General features: G+C 46.9%; 1 protein-coding gene across 4 annotated transcripts in view; it reads left to right on the forward strand.

Annotated features, from left to right (window-relative positions):
- ADAMTS17 (ADAM metallopeptidase with thrombospondin type 1 motif 17) overlaps positions 1-17,727 on the forward strand; it is a 547,181-nt gene that overhangs the window by 471,594 nt on the left and 57,860 nt on the right. For all 4 annotated transcript variants that reach the window (XM_063925679.1, XM_063925677.1, XM_063925678.1 and 1 more), the window contains 2 exons: positions 10,261-10,420; positions 16,196-16,331. In XM_063925679.1, the coding sequence (XP_063781749.1) occupies positions 10,261-10,420; positions 16,196-16,331 (296 nt within the window). The remainder of the gene's footprint in view (positions 1-10,260; positions 10,421-16,195; positions 16,332-17,727) is intronic.

Consider the following 17,727-nt stretch of genomic DNA (forward strand, 5'->3'; position numbering starts at 1 on the left):
AGGTTTTTTATTTTCAGTGAGTCCTGCTGGCAACAGGCTCACTGCATCGAGGGACTTAGGGGAGAGAATTTCAACTCACCTGCGTGCAGGATGGATTGGATTCTTAGGCTACTGGACACCATTAGCTCCAGAGGGAGTCTGAACACAGGTCTCACCCTGGGGTTCGTCCCGGAGCCGCGCCGCCGACCCCCCTTACAGATGCTGAAGATTGAAGGTCCGGAAACAGGCGGCAGAAGGCTCTTCAGTCTTCATGAAGGTAGCGCACAGCACTGCAGCTGTGCGCCATTGTTGTCACACACTTCACACCAAGCGGTCACGGAGGGTGCAGGGCGCTGCTGGGGGCGCCCTGGGCAGCAATATTTAATACCTTATGGCAAAAGAATACATCACATATAGCCATTGAGGCTATATGTATGTATTTAACCCATGCCAGTTATCTAAAACTACGGGAGAAAAGCCCGCCGAAATAGGGGGCGGAGCTTATTCTCCTCAGCACACAGCGCCATTTTCCTGCTCAGCTCCGCTGTGAGGAAGGCTCCCAGGACTCTCCCCTGCACTGCACTACAGAAACAGGGTAAAACAGAGAGGGGGGGCATTTTTTTGGCGATATTTTGATATATTTAAGCTGCTATAAAGAACAACACTTATATAAGGTTGTTCCCATATATATTATAGCGCTTGGGTGTGTGCTGGCAAACTCTCCCTCTGTCTCCCCAAAGGGCTAGTGGGGTCCTGTCTTCGATAAGAGCATTCCCTGTGTGTCTGCTGTGTGTCGGTACGTGTGTGTCGACATGTATGAGGACGATGTTGGTGTGGAGGCAGAGCAATTGCCGATAATGGTGATGTCACCCCCCAGGGAGTCAACACCGGAATGGATGGCTTTGTTTATGGAATTACGTGATAATGTCAGCACATTACAAAAATCAGTTGACGACATGAGACGGCCGGCAAACCAGTTAGTACCTGCCCAGGCGTCTCAGACACCGTCAGGGGCTGTAAAGCGCCCTTTACCTCAGTCGGTCGACACAGACCCAGACACAGACACTGAATCTAGTGTCGACGGTGATGAAACAAACGTATTTTCAAGTAGGGCCACACGTTATATGATCACGGCAATGAAGGAGGCTTTGCATATCTCTGATACTGCAAGTACCACAAAAAGGGGTATTATGTGGGGGGTGAAAAAACTACCTGTAGTTTTTCCTGAATCAGAGGAATTAAATGATGTATGTGATGAAGCGTGGGTTAACCCAGATAGAAAAATGCTAATTTCAAAAAAGTTATTAGCATTATACCCTTTCCCGCCAGAGGTTAGGGCGCGCTGGGAAACACCCCCTAGGGTGGATAAGGCGCTCACACGCTTATCAAAACAAGTGGCGTTACCGTCTCCTGATACGGCCGCCCTCAGGGATCCAGCTGATAGGAGAATGGAAACTACCCTAAAAAGTATATACACACATACTGGTGTTATACTGCGACCAGCCATCGCCTCAGCCTGGATGTGCAGTGCTGGGGTCGTCTGGTTGGATTCCCTGACTGAAAATATTGATACCCTGGATAGGGACAGTATTTTATTGACTATAGAGCAATTAAAGGATGCTTTCCTTTATATGCGAGATGCTCAGAGAGATATTTGCACTCTGGCATCGAGAGTAAATGCGATGTCCATATCTGCCAGAAGGAGTTTATGGACGCGACAGTGGTCAGGTGATGCGGATTCCAAACGACATATGGAAGTATTGCCGTATAAAGGGGAGGAATTATTTGGCGTCGGTCTATCGGATCTGGTGGCCACGGCAACTGCCGGAAAATCCACTTTTTTACCTCAGACCCCCTCCCAACAGAAAAAGACACCGTCTTTTCAGCCGCAGTCCTTTCGGTCCTATAAGAACAAGCGGACAAAAGGACAGTCATATCTGCCTCGGGGCAGAGGAAGGGGTAAGAGAGGGCAGCAAGCAGCCCCTGCCCAGGAACAGAAGCCCTCCCAGGGTTCTGCAAAGCCCTCAGCATGACGCTGGGGCCTTACAAGCGGACTCAGGAGCGGTGGGGGGTCGACTCAAGAATTTCAGCGCACAGTGGGCTTGCTCACAGGTGGACCCCTGGATTCTGCAGGTAGTATCTCAGGGTTACAGGTTGGAATTCGAGAAGTCTCCCCCTCGCCGGTTCCTAAAGTCTGCTTTGCCAACGTCTCCCTCAGACAGGGCGACGGTATTGGAAGCCATTCACAAGCTGTTTTCTCAGCAGGTGATAGTCAAGGTACCCCTCCTACAACAGGGAAAGGGGTATTACTCCACGCTATTTGTGGTACCGAAGCCGGACGGCTCGGTAAGACCTATTCTAAATCTGAAATCTTTGAACCTGTACATACAAAAATTCAAGTTCAAGATGGAGTCACTCAGAGCAGTGATAGCGAATCTGGAAGAAGGGGACTTTATGGTGTCCCTGGACATAAAGGATGCTTACCTACATGTCCCAATTTGCCCTTCACATCAAGGGTACCTCAGGTTCGTGGTGCAAAACTGTCATTATCAGTTTCAGACGCTGCCGTTTGGATTGTCCACGGCACCTCGGGTCTTTACCAAGGTAATGGCCGAAATGATGATTCTTCTGCGAAGAAGAGGCGTATTAATTATCCCTTACTTGGACGATCTCCTGATAAGGGCAAGGTCCAGAGAACAGCTGGAGGACGGAGTAGCACTAACCCAACTAGTGCTGCAACAACACGGGTGGATTCTGAATTTTCCAAAATCTCAGTTGACCCCGACGACACGTCTGCTGTTCCTGGGAATGATTCTGGACACGGTTCAGAAAAAGGTGTTTCTTCCGGAGGAGAAAGCCAGGGAGTTATCCGAACTTGTCAGGAACCTCCTAAAACCAGGGAAAGTGTCTGTGCATCAATGCACAAGAGTCCTGGGAAAGATGGTGGCTTCTTACGAAGCGATTCCATTCGTCAGATTCCACGCACAAACTTTTCAGTGGGATCTGCTGGACAAATGGTCCGGATCGCATCTGCAGATGCATCAGCGGATAACCTTATCGCCACGGACAAGGGTGTCTCTTCTGTGGTGGTTGCAGAGTGCTCATCTGTTAGAGGGCCGCAGATTCGGCATACAGGACTGGGTCCTGGTGACCACGGATGCCAGTCTGAGAGGCTGGGGAGCGGTCACACAGGGAAGAAACTTCCAGGGAGTATGGTCAAGCCTGGAGATGTCTCTTCACATAAATATACTGGAGCTAAGAGCGATTTACAATGCTCTAAGTCTGGCAAAACCCCTGCTTCAGGGTCAGCCGGTGTTGATCCAGTCGGACAACATCACGGCAGTCGCCCACGTAAACAGACAGGGCGGCACAAGAAGCAGGACAGCAATGGCAGAAGCTGCAAGGATTCTTCGCTGGGCGGAAGATCATGTGATAGCACTGTCAGCAGTATTCATTCCGGGAGTGGACAACTGGGAAGCAGACTTCCTCAGCAGACACGATCTACACCCGGGAGAGTGGGGACTTCATCCAGAAGTCTTCCACATGATTGTGAACCGTTGGGAAAAACCAATGGTGGATATGATGGCGTCCCGCCTCAACAAAAAACTGGACAGGTATTGCGCCAGGTCAAGAGACCCTCAGGCAATAGCTGTGGACGCTCTGGTAACACCGTGGGTGTTCCAGTCAGTGTATGTGTTCCCTCCTCTGCCTCTCATACCAAAGGTACTGAGAATTATACTGCAAAAGGGAGTAAGAACGATACTAGTAGCTCCAGATTGGCCAAGAAGAACTTGGTACCCGGAACTTCAAGAGATGCTCACGGAGGATCCGTGGCCTCTACCTCTAAGACCGGACCTGCTTCAGCAGGGACCGTGTCTATTCCAAGACTTACCGCGGCTGCGTTTGACGGCATGGCGGTTGAACGCCGAATTCTAAGGGAAAAAGGCATTCCGGAAGAGGTCATTCCTACACTGGTAAAAGCCAGGAAGGAGGTGACTGCACAACATTATCACCGCATTTGGAGAAAATATGTTGCGTGGTGTGAGGCCAGGAAGGCCCCCACGGAGGAATTTCAACTGGGTCGATTCCTACATTTCCTGCAAACAGGATTGTCTATGGGCCTCAAATTGGGGTCCATTAAGGTTCAAATTTTGGCCCTGTCGATTTTCTTCCAGAAATAATTGGCTTCAGTTCCTGAAGTCCAGACTTTTGTAAAAGGAGTACTACATATACAGCCCCCGGTTGTGCCCCCAGTGGCACCGTGGGATCTTAATGTAGTCTTGGATTTTCTCAAATCCCATTGGTTTGAGCCGCTCAAATCGGTGGAGTTGAAGTATCTTACATGGAAAGTAACCATGCTACTGGCCCTGGCTTCAGCCAGGAGAGTATCAGAATTGGCGGCTTTATCATATAAGAGCCCATATCTGATTTTCCATACGGACAGGGCAGAACTGCGGACACGTCCTCATTTTCTGCCTAAGGTGGTGTCAGCGTTTCACCTGAACCAGCCTATTGTGGTGCCTGCGGCTACTAACGATTTGGAGGATTCCAAGTTGTTGGACGTGGTCCGGGCATTGAAAATATATATTTCAAGAACGGCGGGAGTCAGAAAGTCTGACTCACTGTTTATATTGTATGCACCCAACAAGATGGGTGCTCCTGCTTCTAAGCAGACGATTGCTCGTTGGATTTGTAGCACAATTCAACTTGCACATTCTGTGGCAGGCTTGCCACAACCTAAATCTGTCAAGGCCCATTCCACAAGGAAAGTGGGCTCATCCTGGGCGGCTGCCCGGGGGGTCTCGGCATTACAACTCTGCCGAGCTGCTACTTGGTCAGGGGCAAACACATTTGCAAAATTCTACAAATTTGATACCCTGGCTGAGGAGGACCTTGAGTTCTCTCATTCGGTGCTGCAGAGTCATCCGCACTCTCCCGCCCGTTTGGGAGCTTTGGTATAATCCCCATGGTCCTGACGGAGTCCCCAGCATCCACTTAGGACGTTAGAGAAAATAAGAATTTACTTACCGATAATTCTATTTCTCGTAGTCCGTAGTGGATGCTGGGCGCCCATCCCAAGTGCGGATTGTCTGCAATACTTGTACATAGTTATTGTTACAAACAAATTCGGGTTGTTATTGTTGTGAGCCGTCTGTTCAGAGGCTCCTACGTTTGTCATACTGTTAACTGGGTTCAGATCACAAGTTATACGGTGTGATTGGTGTGGCTGGTATGAGTCTTACCCGGGATTCAATATCCTTCCTTATTGTGTACGCTCGTCCGGGCACAGTATCTTAACTGAGGCTTGGAGGAGGGTCATAGGGGGAGGAGCCAGTACACACCACCTAATCCTAAAGCTTTATTTTTGTGCCCTGTCTCCTGCGGAGCCGCTATTCCCCATGGTCCTGACGGAGTCCCCAGCATCCACTACGGACTACGAGAAATAGAATTATCGGTAAGTAAATTCTTATTATTTCCATTATTAAGAATGACCACAAAATATGTAATTATTTGCATTTACTTATGAGGCACCACACATTTTGACAGAGCAAGATACAAAACAGAATAAACTATATATATGGCCCAAAGTTTCTTAACTACTTAACTGACAATTTTTTTTTTCTAAAAACTGCTCGAGTGAATTAGATGGAGAATATGTATTTAAACTTATCCAAAACGATTTTATTTAAAAAAAATAATAATATATTTTCAGTATTTCATTATGTTCAAACAACGGAACATCAGATCATCACCATCAGGACCATTGTGATGTTAATTTTCCCAGTGACTGTTGATCTAAGCTGCTACCAGGTACATAGGGCCGTATTCAGTAGGAGTCGGAAATTGCCGTCTTGTCAGAAAGACGGCAGTTTCCGACTGATTGAGGTGTGCTGCATGCACACTTCAGTCATCTCTATTATTATATTGCACTTTATAGTTAAGCTAGTCTGTGCCTCCATAACAACTTTACATTATATTGTTCATTTTTCATTTTCCCCTGCAACACAGATTGTTGTTTCAAGGTGCAAATTGCACCGTTTGCCTCAACTCTACATCAGCTCCAATGTTGTTTACTACAGTTAAATATAATATAATATTCATTTGCCATTAATGAAGGAGTCGGACAGTAATAAAATAGAGGAGTCACAGTGTAAGGTTTGGTATACAGAGTCCACAGCCCTGCTCTAGGCTGTAGAAATGTGCACAAACTCCCAGTTTCTTTATTCTGAAACATGAACATCCAATACAGTATATTAAAGCCATTTTCTTCGTCAAACCTGCTGCTAGAAGCTTGATCTTGTTAATATAGAAAATGAGAGTCACAGCTGTCCTACTGTCGTCCATAAATTTTCCTCATAGGGACATTGGGCCTAATTCAGAGTTGATCGTAGCTGTGCGGCTACGATCAGTTTCACAGACATGCGGGGGGATGCCCCCCGTATGTCTGGCTCTGCCCCGCCGCACAGGTGATGCTTTTCTATCTGATACTTTTGTATCTGAGGAGTAGCTCCCTACCAGCGCAGCTCCTGGGCACTGGCAGGGAGCTACTTGTCGCTTTCTGGGTCGCAGCGGCTGCGTGTAACATCATGCAGCCACCACAACCCGCCGCCCCGCATGGTCCGGGCATGCCTGCGTTGCCCGGACCGCGCCCCAAAATGGCGGCCAAACGCCGCCGGGCCGCCCCCTCCCACCCAGCGACCGCCTCTGCCTGTCAATCAGGCAGAGGCGATCGCAGGGCTCAGATGGCCATCAGCTGTCTGGCATGAGCCGGCGCACTGCATGTGCAGTTCAGACCTGATCGGCTGCTGTGCGAAAAGGCACAGCAACGATCAGGTCTGCATTAGGCCCATTGATCAGTTAGCTCAGATAGCTATGAAGCCTGTTGGCCAGAAATTTCACCAAGAGCTTGGTATCCTTGGGTAGTAAGGAAATGGCTTGTTGCTGCCACACTTGGTGGTATTATTAAGCTTGCAGATAGCTATAATATTGGGTAGTGTCCGGGTAGAATCCCCCTCCTTTTCATAGCAGGAGAAGAATTTGTGTGCAAAAGTTTTATAATAAGCCATGGGGGAAGCCATGGCGGACAGCTGTGAAAGTTTTCTGTGAATGAATTGCCATCTTAGGGGCTGAAACACATTTAGACCCAAACCACATGTGCTTTATCAGATCAAAGAGAATTGTGCCTTGACAGTATTATTAATAAATGCAAAAGTTGCATTTTCCATATAAAATGTACCTAAATATAAGCACCCCAACTACTGCTTCTGTCTGGAAGTAGTCCAAATTAAATGACAAATAAGAAATCCCAATAGGTGACTACAACGTGACATTGTAAGGCGCTTATGAACAAGGTCATCTATCAACATTGTAGGCTTTGGGCAAAGCAATGCACTGGGGCTCTTACCCACACATTCATGGGAATCAATAAAAAAAAATCATAAATTGCCCCTCCTGTGGTCCCACGCTGTCTCTCCACATGCTTCCAAACAGTGATTGGCTGTCAACACTATGATTTGTGGATAGCTCCAGAGATCCACCAATCAACATGCTGAAAGCTATTCACTGTCTGGCTGCAGGCTGGGAGGCAAGTAGAAAATGCCGTCTCGCTGCTCTAATTGTATGATCACCACCCCTCCCCCTACTCAAAGGCCTCTAGAATTGAGGCTCCCTGGGCAGCTGCCCAGTGTGCCTATACATTAACATGGACTCGCTTATGAATGGTGTACTGTCAGCTGTCTAGCCAATCAGAAGCTGTTGGAAAATGTTGCAAGTGTCATCATCATTGTCATAGCATATCTTTATGCTAAGGAGCATATCTTGGGAGGATCCAAGTCTTTTATGTGTCCATTCCCTTACTTTGTTCAACTTAACACTTGTTCTCAGAGGACAGATAGGACATTCGGGATGCACGCCAGTAAATTACTTTAATTAACTAAATTTTTCAAAATAAGTGCTGACCTCTTCTCCGGATTGAGCTATTGGTGAGTTTCCACACAACAGTGGATTGAGCAATCGAACTTCATTACATCCACTTTCCATAATGACATTACTCAGTAGTACCTCTTTCCAGTACTACTGCAGGGCCGAAACTAGGGGGGGGCTAGGGGGGCAGGCGACCTGGGCGCCGGATTGGAGGGGGCGCCGAGACCCCCAAACACCGCCGCGGCACTTTTAAACCCCCTTCTCCCGAGTGCCCAGCTCGGGGGGCGGGGTTTCGCGGAATGACGCGATTGCGTCGTGACGTCACGGCGCAAACGCGTCATTCAACGAAACCCCGCCGGAGGAGGGAGAACTGAAGGGGGAGCCCGGAGCCGCGCAGACGAGGAGGGAGAGGCGGCTGAAGAGCGGCGAGAACCGCTTCAAATGTAAGTCAGCCCCTCTCCCTTCCTCTCTCTCTCTCTCTCTCTCTCTCTCCCCACCTCTCCCCACCACCTGCCGTAATGTTTAAAATGGGGACCTGTGCCTGCGTACTGTGTAAAATGGGGACCTGTGCCTGCGTACTGTGTAAAATGGGGACCTGTGCCAGCGTACTGTGTAAAATGGGGACCTGTGCCAGCGTACTGTGTAAAATGGGGACCTGTGCCAGCGTACTGTGTAAAATGGGGACCTGTGCCAGCATACTGTGTAAAATGGGGACCTGTGCCAGCGTACTGTGTAAAATGGGGACCTGTGCCAGCGTACTGTGTAAAATGGGGACCTGTGCCAGCGTACTGTGTAAAATGGGGACCTGTGCCTGCGTACTGTGTAAAATGGGGACCTGTGCCAGCGTACTGTGTAAAATGGGGACCTGTGCCAGCGTACTGTGTAAAATGGGGACCTGTGCCTGCGTACTGTGTAAAATGGGGACCTGTGCCAGCGTAATGTGTAAAATGGGGACCTGTGCCAGCGTACTGTGTAAAATGGGGACCTGTGCCAGCGTACTGTGTAAAATGGGGACCTGTGCCAGCGTACTGTGTAAAATGGGGACCTGTGCCAGCGTACTGTGTAAAATGGGGACCTGTGCCAGCGTACTGTGTAAAATGGGGACCTGTGCCAGCGTACTGTGTAAAATGGGGACCTGTGCCTGCGTACTGTGTAAAATGGGGACCTGTGCCAGCGTAATGTGTAAAATGGGGACCTGTGCCAGCGTACTGTGTAAAATGGGGACCTGTGCCAGCGTACTGTGTAAAATGGGGACACTTGCCAGCGTACTGTGTAAAATGGGGACCTGTGCCTGCGTACTGTGTAAAATGGGGACCTGTGCCAGCGTACTGTGTAAAATGGGGACCTGTGCCAGCGTACTGTGTAAAATGGGGACCTGTGCCAGCGTACTGTGTAAAATGGGGACCTGTGCCAGCGTACTGCGTAAAATGGGGACCTGTGCCTGCGTACTGTGTAAAATGGGGACCTGTGCCTGCGTACTGTGTAAAATGGGGACCTGTGCCAGCGTACTGTGTAAAATGGGGACCTGTGCCAGCGTACTGTGTAAAATGGGGACCTGTGCCTGCGTACTGTGTAAAATGGGGACCTGTGCCAGCGTAATGTGTAAAATGGGGACCTGTGCCAGCGTACTGTGTAAAATGGGGACCTGTGCCAGCGTACTGTGTAAAATGGGGACCTGTGCCAGCGTACTGTGTAAAATGGGGACCTGTGCCAGCGTACTGTGTAAAATGGGGACACTTGCCAGCGTACTGTGTAAAATGGGGACCTGTGCCTGCGTACTGTGTAAAATGGGGACCTGTGCCTGCCGCAATGTGTAAAATGGGGACACTTGCCAGCGTACTGTGTAAAATGGGGACACTTGCCAGCTTACTGTGTAAAATGGGGACACGTGCCTGCCGCAATGTGTAAAATGGGGACACTTTTTCCTGCCGCAATGTGTAAAATGGGGACACTTTTTCCTGCCACAATGTGTAAAATGGGGACACTTTTTCCTGGATATGAAATTTATGTTAGAAAAGGCAGTTTTTCAGGTTAAAAAGTTCTGAAAGAGATATATATATATATATATATATATAATATTTTTATTCATTTATTTATTTATTTATTTTTTATTTTATTATTTTTATTTAGTTATTGTAAAATAATTTTATTTATTTTTTGCGGGGGGGGGGGGGTCAAATGACTACCTTGCCCCGGGTGACAGAAATCCTAGTTTCGGCCCTGACTACTGTAGCAAGTACTTTTAACAGTTCTACTGGAGCAAGTCCATTTATATTATACTGGTAGGTGCTCATGTAGTAGGAAGAAGTAGAGGTTCTATGAGTCTGAGATTCTTTATTTTTTAAATCTCTGATTTAGGTTCTGCTGTTCCATGATCAGAACTTTGGCATTCATTATGAATATACCATCCCGGTGAACCAATCAGCAGAACAGAGGACTGAGCTGGAGAGACAGACAGACCCACTGTACATGTGGACACACAGCAGCTGGGAGGGGTGCAGTGTGCAGTGCGGAGGAGGTAAGGGCACTTCACATCCAGATCATCTTATTGTGCAGTAATCGCAGCAGCTAGTGCTACAGACATACTATACACAGACCTTCCTGTGACCCAGGCTGAAGCCCACTGTGTACTTGAAGCCAGGCTGAGGGACCCATGTTGTGTAAACTGGAAGCATCATATGATATGAAAATTGCTCAGACTATATTAACCACAAATGTTTCCTTTTGGTTGCCCAGTGCAGTAAAACACAGGACCCTATATGTTTTCTTATAATATTTATATATTAACGGAATTTAAAGATGGGTAGATTTCCAAATTAGAGATGTCCAATTGCTATCTGTAAACTTTATATTCCAACATTGGGGGGAATTTAATTTACCGCGGGCTAATTGATCCTACTGGCATATACAATTAGCCCCGAAGCAGTGGCTGCAGCAGCTACTATCAGGGATTTTTTCGGAGCCTCATAATTAGGCATTTTTCACAAATGAGGCAGAGAGATATTTTTATCGGATAAACAAAATGGCGACATTGGATAGCCCTCCCCCCCATAGAGAATTTAAAAAAAACTCAAGTTTTTCGTGCCTGGAAAAAAATGTCGCCAATGGAATCCACCCCCCCCCACCCCCTTCCCCAGTTATCTTACATTTTACCTCTATTTATTTTTTATATACATTTTATGTGCAAAATAGAATGAATGAGTATAACTTTTTATCATATGTATAATCCTATGATTTTGCTAGATTAGCTTTGTACAGTAGCAGAGTATCTAGCACGCCTTCTATATACATTCTCCATCCTCAGGGTGAGGCTGAGTTCTGAGTCCATTAGGTTATCCCAGCCCCATCTAACATCATCAGGTTTATGCAGGGAAGGGTTTCGCTGTGTTCCATTCACACCGGCATCACTGAGATATTGATGTCTAGCAAATGTTTACATGTATGATCGCAAAAAGTCTTATAATTTTATATTTAATTGTGTTCTATTTACCTTAATAATATAGCACAATGTAATACATTTGGAATAGGATATTTTTATCTTTTTTTGATCTTGACTTGGTTACGAGGCGTAAACTAAACATAGATGAATAAATATATACCTGGCACTTGGACGTAATGTACAATTTAGAGCTACCTAAATACAATAAATACAGTAAGATCCAGACCAGAAACTATGCAACCAACATGGTTACAGTATTACTGAGAAAGCGCCAGCTCTGCACACTGGGGGCCTAATTCAGATCTGATCGCAGTAGCAAATTTTTTAGCTAATTGGCAAAACCATGTGCACTGCAGGGGGGGCAGAGATAACATTTGCAGAGAGAGTTAGATTTGGGTGGGTTATATTGTTTCTGTGCAGGGTAAATACTGGCTGCTTTATCTTTACACTGCGATTTAGATTTCAGTTTGAACACTCCACACCCAAATCTAACTCTCTCTGCACATGTTATTTCTGCCACCCCCCCCCACCCCCCCTGCAGTGCACGTGGTTTTGGCCATTAGTAGCATTAAATTTGCTACTGCGATCAGATCTGAATTACCCCTGCATGCTGCAATGCAGGACGCTTATGGGGGTCATTCCGAGTTGATCGCTAGCTGCCGATGGTCGCTGCGTAGCGATCATTTAAAAAGACGGCAAAACTACGCATGCGTATGGGGCGCAATGCGCACGCACAGCGTACGGGTACAAAGAGCATTGTTGTTTTGCACTGCTTCTAGTGACGATTCCATTCGCACAGCCGATCGCAAGGAGATTGGCAGGAAGTGGGAATTTATGGGTGTCAATTGACCATTTTCTGGGAGTGCTTGGAAAAACGCAGGCGTGTCCAGGCGTTTGCAGGGCGGGTGTCTGACGTCAATTCTGGGACCTTCATCACAGCAATCATCGCACAGAATAAGTAACTACAGGGCTGGACTTGTTCTGCACAAAATGTGTTTGTACCTGCTCGGCTGCACAGGCGTTCGCACACTTGCAGAGCGAAAATACACTCCCCCGTGGGTGGCGACTATGCGTTTGCACGGCTGTTAAAAGTAGCTAGCGAGCGATCAACTCGGAATGAGGGCCAATATCCACAGAATGCAGACTCTTCATGCACCTAAATCTCAGTCAGTGGCCACATCATTTGTGCTATCTTGAGTCAGGCACTGATGGATTATCTGGCGCTCAATAATGAGGGAGAATGGACAGGACAAAAATCTCTATGACTGGCCCTGTGGTAGGAAACAGGCGTTAATAAGGATGGTGCACTAACCGCTCACTGAGCAGTGTTGGCGGCGATTAATACATTTATGGACCATCCGTAAAGAAAGACAGAAAATTCTCACCTGTTAGTAACAGAAAATATATAGATCAGTAAATAGACCAGACCCTTTCCTGATACTACTGTACGTTATGACAGCAAATGTCCCAGCAGAGCTCCAGATGATGCAGTGGGCTAACGAGCACACAACGGAAGATTATGAGATTCACCTGGTCTAATGGGTTACAGCCAGAGGCAGCTGCAGAGGTGGGGCTGCAGCACAGTCCAAAATGCAAATAGGGGGGCAAAATATTCAGAAAGCCCCTACGGCACATGCGTTACCCAGAGTGTGTGCTTGAAGGTGCTATTGCGTACGGGCTGTTTCAGAAATCGAGCAGTAAAGTGATTGGTGTTCCTGGGCGGTGACTAGGAGGAGGCCTGACATGAACGCAAACAAATCTGTTTTATAGGAGTGTCATGGGCATGCCAGTGACATTGGCTGCGTTCTCAGATGCACGTCGGCAGCCACAGAGGCCATGTTCAGATGGAGACACCGTAATCTGCCATAGGCAGGTTCAAGTGTCATTGGGGAAAACGCGATGATGCGCCGATGGTGGACTGTCTAGAACCAGCGGTGGTGTTACAGAGTGGGAGTCTCAGCGCTTGCTTATTCAGGCACTCATTACTACACAGGGGGAGGCTAAAGCCAGCATTTGCATATTATCGCACCCACGACTCCAGCCACAGATGTTACAGCAGCGTTCATCTCTGAATTGGAAAATGATCATGTAAGGGGCAATTCATTAATCTGCGATGTGCGGCAGCTATGCACATCACGGAAAATTATGTGACAACATCACTCATTATACTGTGCCATTCCACTATCACAACTTCCAGTATCACACCCCTCAACATGATTATCAGGCAAAAGTGGTCCTATAATACAGTAGTTTGAGTGCACTTAAAGGTATTTTTTGTTGACAGTCAAAGCACAGCAGTGCCCCGGGGGCCAGAATATGACTGAGATGCGTCTCAAACACATACTTTTTGACTGTTTTCAGAATTTTGCGTCTTATTCACATCCTAGCCAAATAAAAAATTGCTCATAGGGCCTGATGCTGAAATCTGTGGCACGCCAAACGGGGCTATTTAGCACAATTTGCGGATAGGTGTATGCGGATACATTTATATGGCAAAACACAGCCTACTCTGCTCATAGGTGACGATCCAAGAAAAAGTGTTGCTGATGATGTTCTATTGGAACTGTGTTGGGACACGGGTAACAGAGGCACATTGCAGGGACAACATCACTCATTGTACCTCACACCCCCATAGGGTGACTGATGTTTTCTTTTACTTATCTGTGATGTGTACACAGGGCCGGACTGGGACTAAAAATAGGCCCTGGCATTTTCGAAGCACACAAGCCCACCTCTGTGACTCCTCCCCTTACTATTCCTGACTCCTCCCACTTATTAGTCTATTCTCTTACAAATATAATTAATATTGTAACAACATACAAGCGTACATCATTCTCTATTAAAATACACACAACCAGTAGTTGAAGAGGAAATTTTTAAGTGGGGGTATGGAAATGTGAAGTTTGTAATTATGTTCCGGAAAAGGGGGCGTGGTCACTCAAAAGGGGGCGTGTCCTTCAGTGTAGTTTACCACACCATACACCCCTTATACGCATTATGCACCACAATAGTAGGACCGCTTATACTATCTAGTACTGGTGCCTCTTTCACATTATACCACACAGTATGAGCCAAAATTCACATTATAGCACCCGGTATGAGCCGAAATTTACATTATATGCCCCCAATAGTGCAGTGCCAGATTCACAATTGCCCCCACAGTGCCAGGTATACAAATGCCCCACAGTGCCAAGTATACAAATGCCCCACAGTGCCAGGTATACAAATGCCCCCACAGTGCCAGATCCACAAATGCCCCCACAGTGCCAGATCCACAAATGCCCCCACAGTGCCAGGTATACAAATGCCCCCACAGTGCCAGATCCACCAATGCCCCCACAGTGCCAGATCCACAAATGCCCCCACAGTGCCAGGTATACAAATGCCCCCACAGTGCCAGGTAAACAATTGCCCCCACAGTGCCAGGTATACAAATGCCCCACAGTGCCAGCCAATTGCCCCCACAGTGCCAGGTATACAAATGCCCCCACAGTGCCAGGTAAACAATTGCCCCCACAGTGCCAGGTATACAAATGCCCCACAGTGCCAGCCAATTGCCCCCACAGTGCCAGCCAGGTATACAATTGCCCCCACAGCAGCCAGTGCTGCAGCTGCTTACCGCTGCTGCACTGCTGCTGCTGCTGCTGCTCCTCCTCCGGGCTCCGGCTGTGAGGGACGGGTGAGTCAGGAGAGGTAGCGCCCGCCAGCGTGGCTGTGTCTGGCGCGGCGGCGTATAGCGGACTTCGTTCAAACCAGCCGCCGGTTCGTGAGCCAATCAGAGCTCGCGGACCGGCGGCTTCTGATTGGCTGCCGGTCCGCGAGCTCTGATTGGGTCGCGAACCGGCAGCTGGTTTGAAGTCCGCTATAAGCCGCCGCGCCAGACACAGCCGCGCTGGCGGACGCTCTCCTCTCCTGACAGCTGAGACATGCTGCCGCCGGACTGAGTGGCAGCGTGTCTCAGTCAGCGCTGGACCGGCCCACGTGGCCATCGTTGCCAGAAGTGCCAGATGGCCAGTCCGGCCCTGTGTGTACAGCTGCCGCACGTTGCCTTACCTGTGTGTGTGTATTTGTGTATATACTGTATACAGTATATATATATATATATATATATATATATATAATTAGTACAGAACTAGTGCCCCAGTGCACTTTTGAACTTTTATAACCATGCTGATACTTTCATTATGCTCCGAGTACATGTGTGGCTAATGAGACTTGTGCTGTGTGCCAGATGCTTGCTTCAGATGTTCCGGAGATAGAAAGCACATAGAAAAGATGCAAAGTGCAATCAATACAAGTAGACACAGTGCGTTCACAAGGCTAGTACAATATGTTCGTTAGAACATTTCCCATGAAATACAGAACTATCTTGGATAGCTCGCCATAAACACGTTTTGGACAGATTTTATAATAGGCTAATAATGCTACACGGAGAACTCACAGGGGACTCTTAGACTTCGGGCCTGATTCATGTTTGTAACTAAAGCAATAACACAAGCAACTGGGAAAAACCATGTGCAGAGAGAGTTAGATGTGGTGGAGTGTGTTCAAACTGAAATCTAAATTGCAGTGTAAAAATAAAAGTGTCATACATTTGTGGGCTACATGCAAAAGCAGCCAGTATTTACCCTGCACATAAAACACATAAATGTATTTGCCCCCCTTGCATGGCAACATGGTTTGTTCCAGACACAAAGTTACTTGCTTTTTTTTACTTTACTTACAAACATGAATCCGGCCTCTTAATACAAATATCAGCCAATCAGGGAACTTCATTTTTTGTACTTTTTTCTGAATGATCTGCAATGTCTTCTTAATGTATACTTTCACTCATTCTTTAATCATATTTTCCAGGTGAAAGGAAGACTCTTGTGTCCTGTACAAAAATAGTGAATAAAACTATGTTAATTGTGAATGAGAGCATGTGCCTTCATGTGCCCCGTCCTGCCGCACAGGTCCGGAAGTGCAACACACATATATGTCAGTCCAGGTAGGTGTTGTCACAGACAGCTACATCATATCTAGTTAACAATTTGATCTTGTAAAATGTTTTGTATTTAGAGCAACAAAAGTCAAATCATAAACAACTTGCTATGTCTGCTCCCACATGAGGCTACAATTCAGAACTAGACATTTGAGTTTAATGTAAGTGATTTTGAAATAACAGAACATTATTTCTTGTTATTTTAACTGAAGATGGGAAGCTGGACGGAAGCTTTATAAGAACAATGGGGTAGATGTATTAAGCCTGGAGAAGTATAAATTGGAGGGAGATAACGGCCCAGCCAATCAGCTCCTAACTGTCATTTTTCAAACCAAGCCTGTAACTTGACCATTAAGAGCCAATTGGATGGCGCGTTATCACCTTCCACTTTATCACTTCTCCAGGCTTAATACATCTGCCCCAATTTTTGAACAAGACTTTTGAGGAAGTTCAGATACTTGCACTTTAAAATGTGCCAATCAGCTGCACACAGGGAAAGCGTCTTTTCTGAAAATGAAGATGTTAAATTCAGTAGGGCCCATTAACATCACTCAGACCTCTCAGTGACATTACTTCCTGCTTCTTGGGAGCTGATAGGCTGCATTCTCAGGAATGTTGGTCCAGCCAATAAGATGGCTGTTTTCCATGTTTGCCCCAGTAATGTCACTGATTTACTTTCCCAATACTTAGGTCAGCCCTTAAAATAATTATAAATGTCCAGACACAACTAATATTGTTCAACAGTATGTAAATAAACTAGTGCTGATAACGCCCAAATTGAAATGTTTCCCTCTACCCTTTCCTTGCCTCATTTATTTTAACTGTCTATCAGCTGTCTTCTCCTGGAAGTCCAGTGGTGCAAGTATGTGGGTACGCTCGGGTACGGAGTACCCTTAAGAATTTGGCAGTGGGTACGCAGTACCACCTGCCACACACTTTGCCATTGCCACAATTATAAGTGCCACAAAGCAACAAGACCATGGTGCTTGGCAGCATGACTGCTCCTCCCACTTTGTCAGGGTTACTGGGAGGACAGTGGCTGTATTTTCCTGTTATAATGGAGGCATTACTATATATTGTTATTAAATTGGGGGCATTACTATATATTTCTATTATACTGGAGGTACCACTATATATTTATATTATACTGGAGGCATTACTATATATTGATAGCCTTGCCTCCAGAATCCCCCCAAAAAGGGGCTGTGTCATGTGGCCATGCCGCTAGTGTCATGTAGCCACTCCCACTAGCAGCATGTGGCTACGCCCCATAACAACACATGACCACGCCCATTTTTCGTCACTCAGTACCCATAAGAAAATATTTCTACTTGCACCACTGTGGAAGTCTCAACACTTTCTCAAGCTTAGGTCCGGATTTATCTAGCCTTGGAGAGTGATA

Source organism: Pseudophryne corroboree, chromosome 6, assembly GCF_028390025.1.
Source record: "Pseudophryne corroboree isolate aPseCor3 chromosome 6, aPseCor3.hap2, whole genome shotgun sequence".
Lineage (NCBI taxonomy): Eukaryota > Metazoa > Chordata > Amphibia > Anura > Myobatrachidae > Pseudophryne > Pseudophryne corroboree.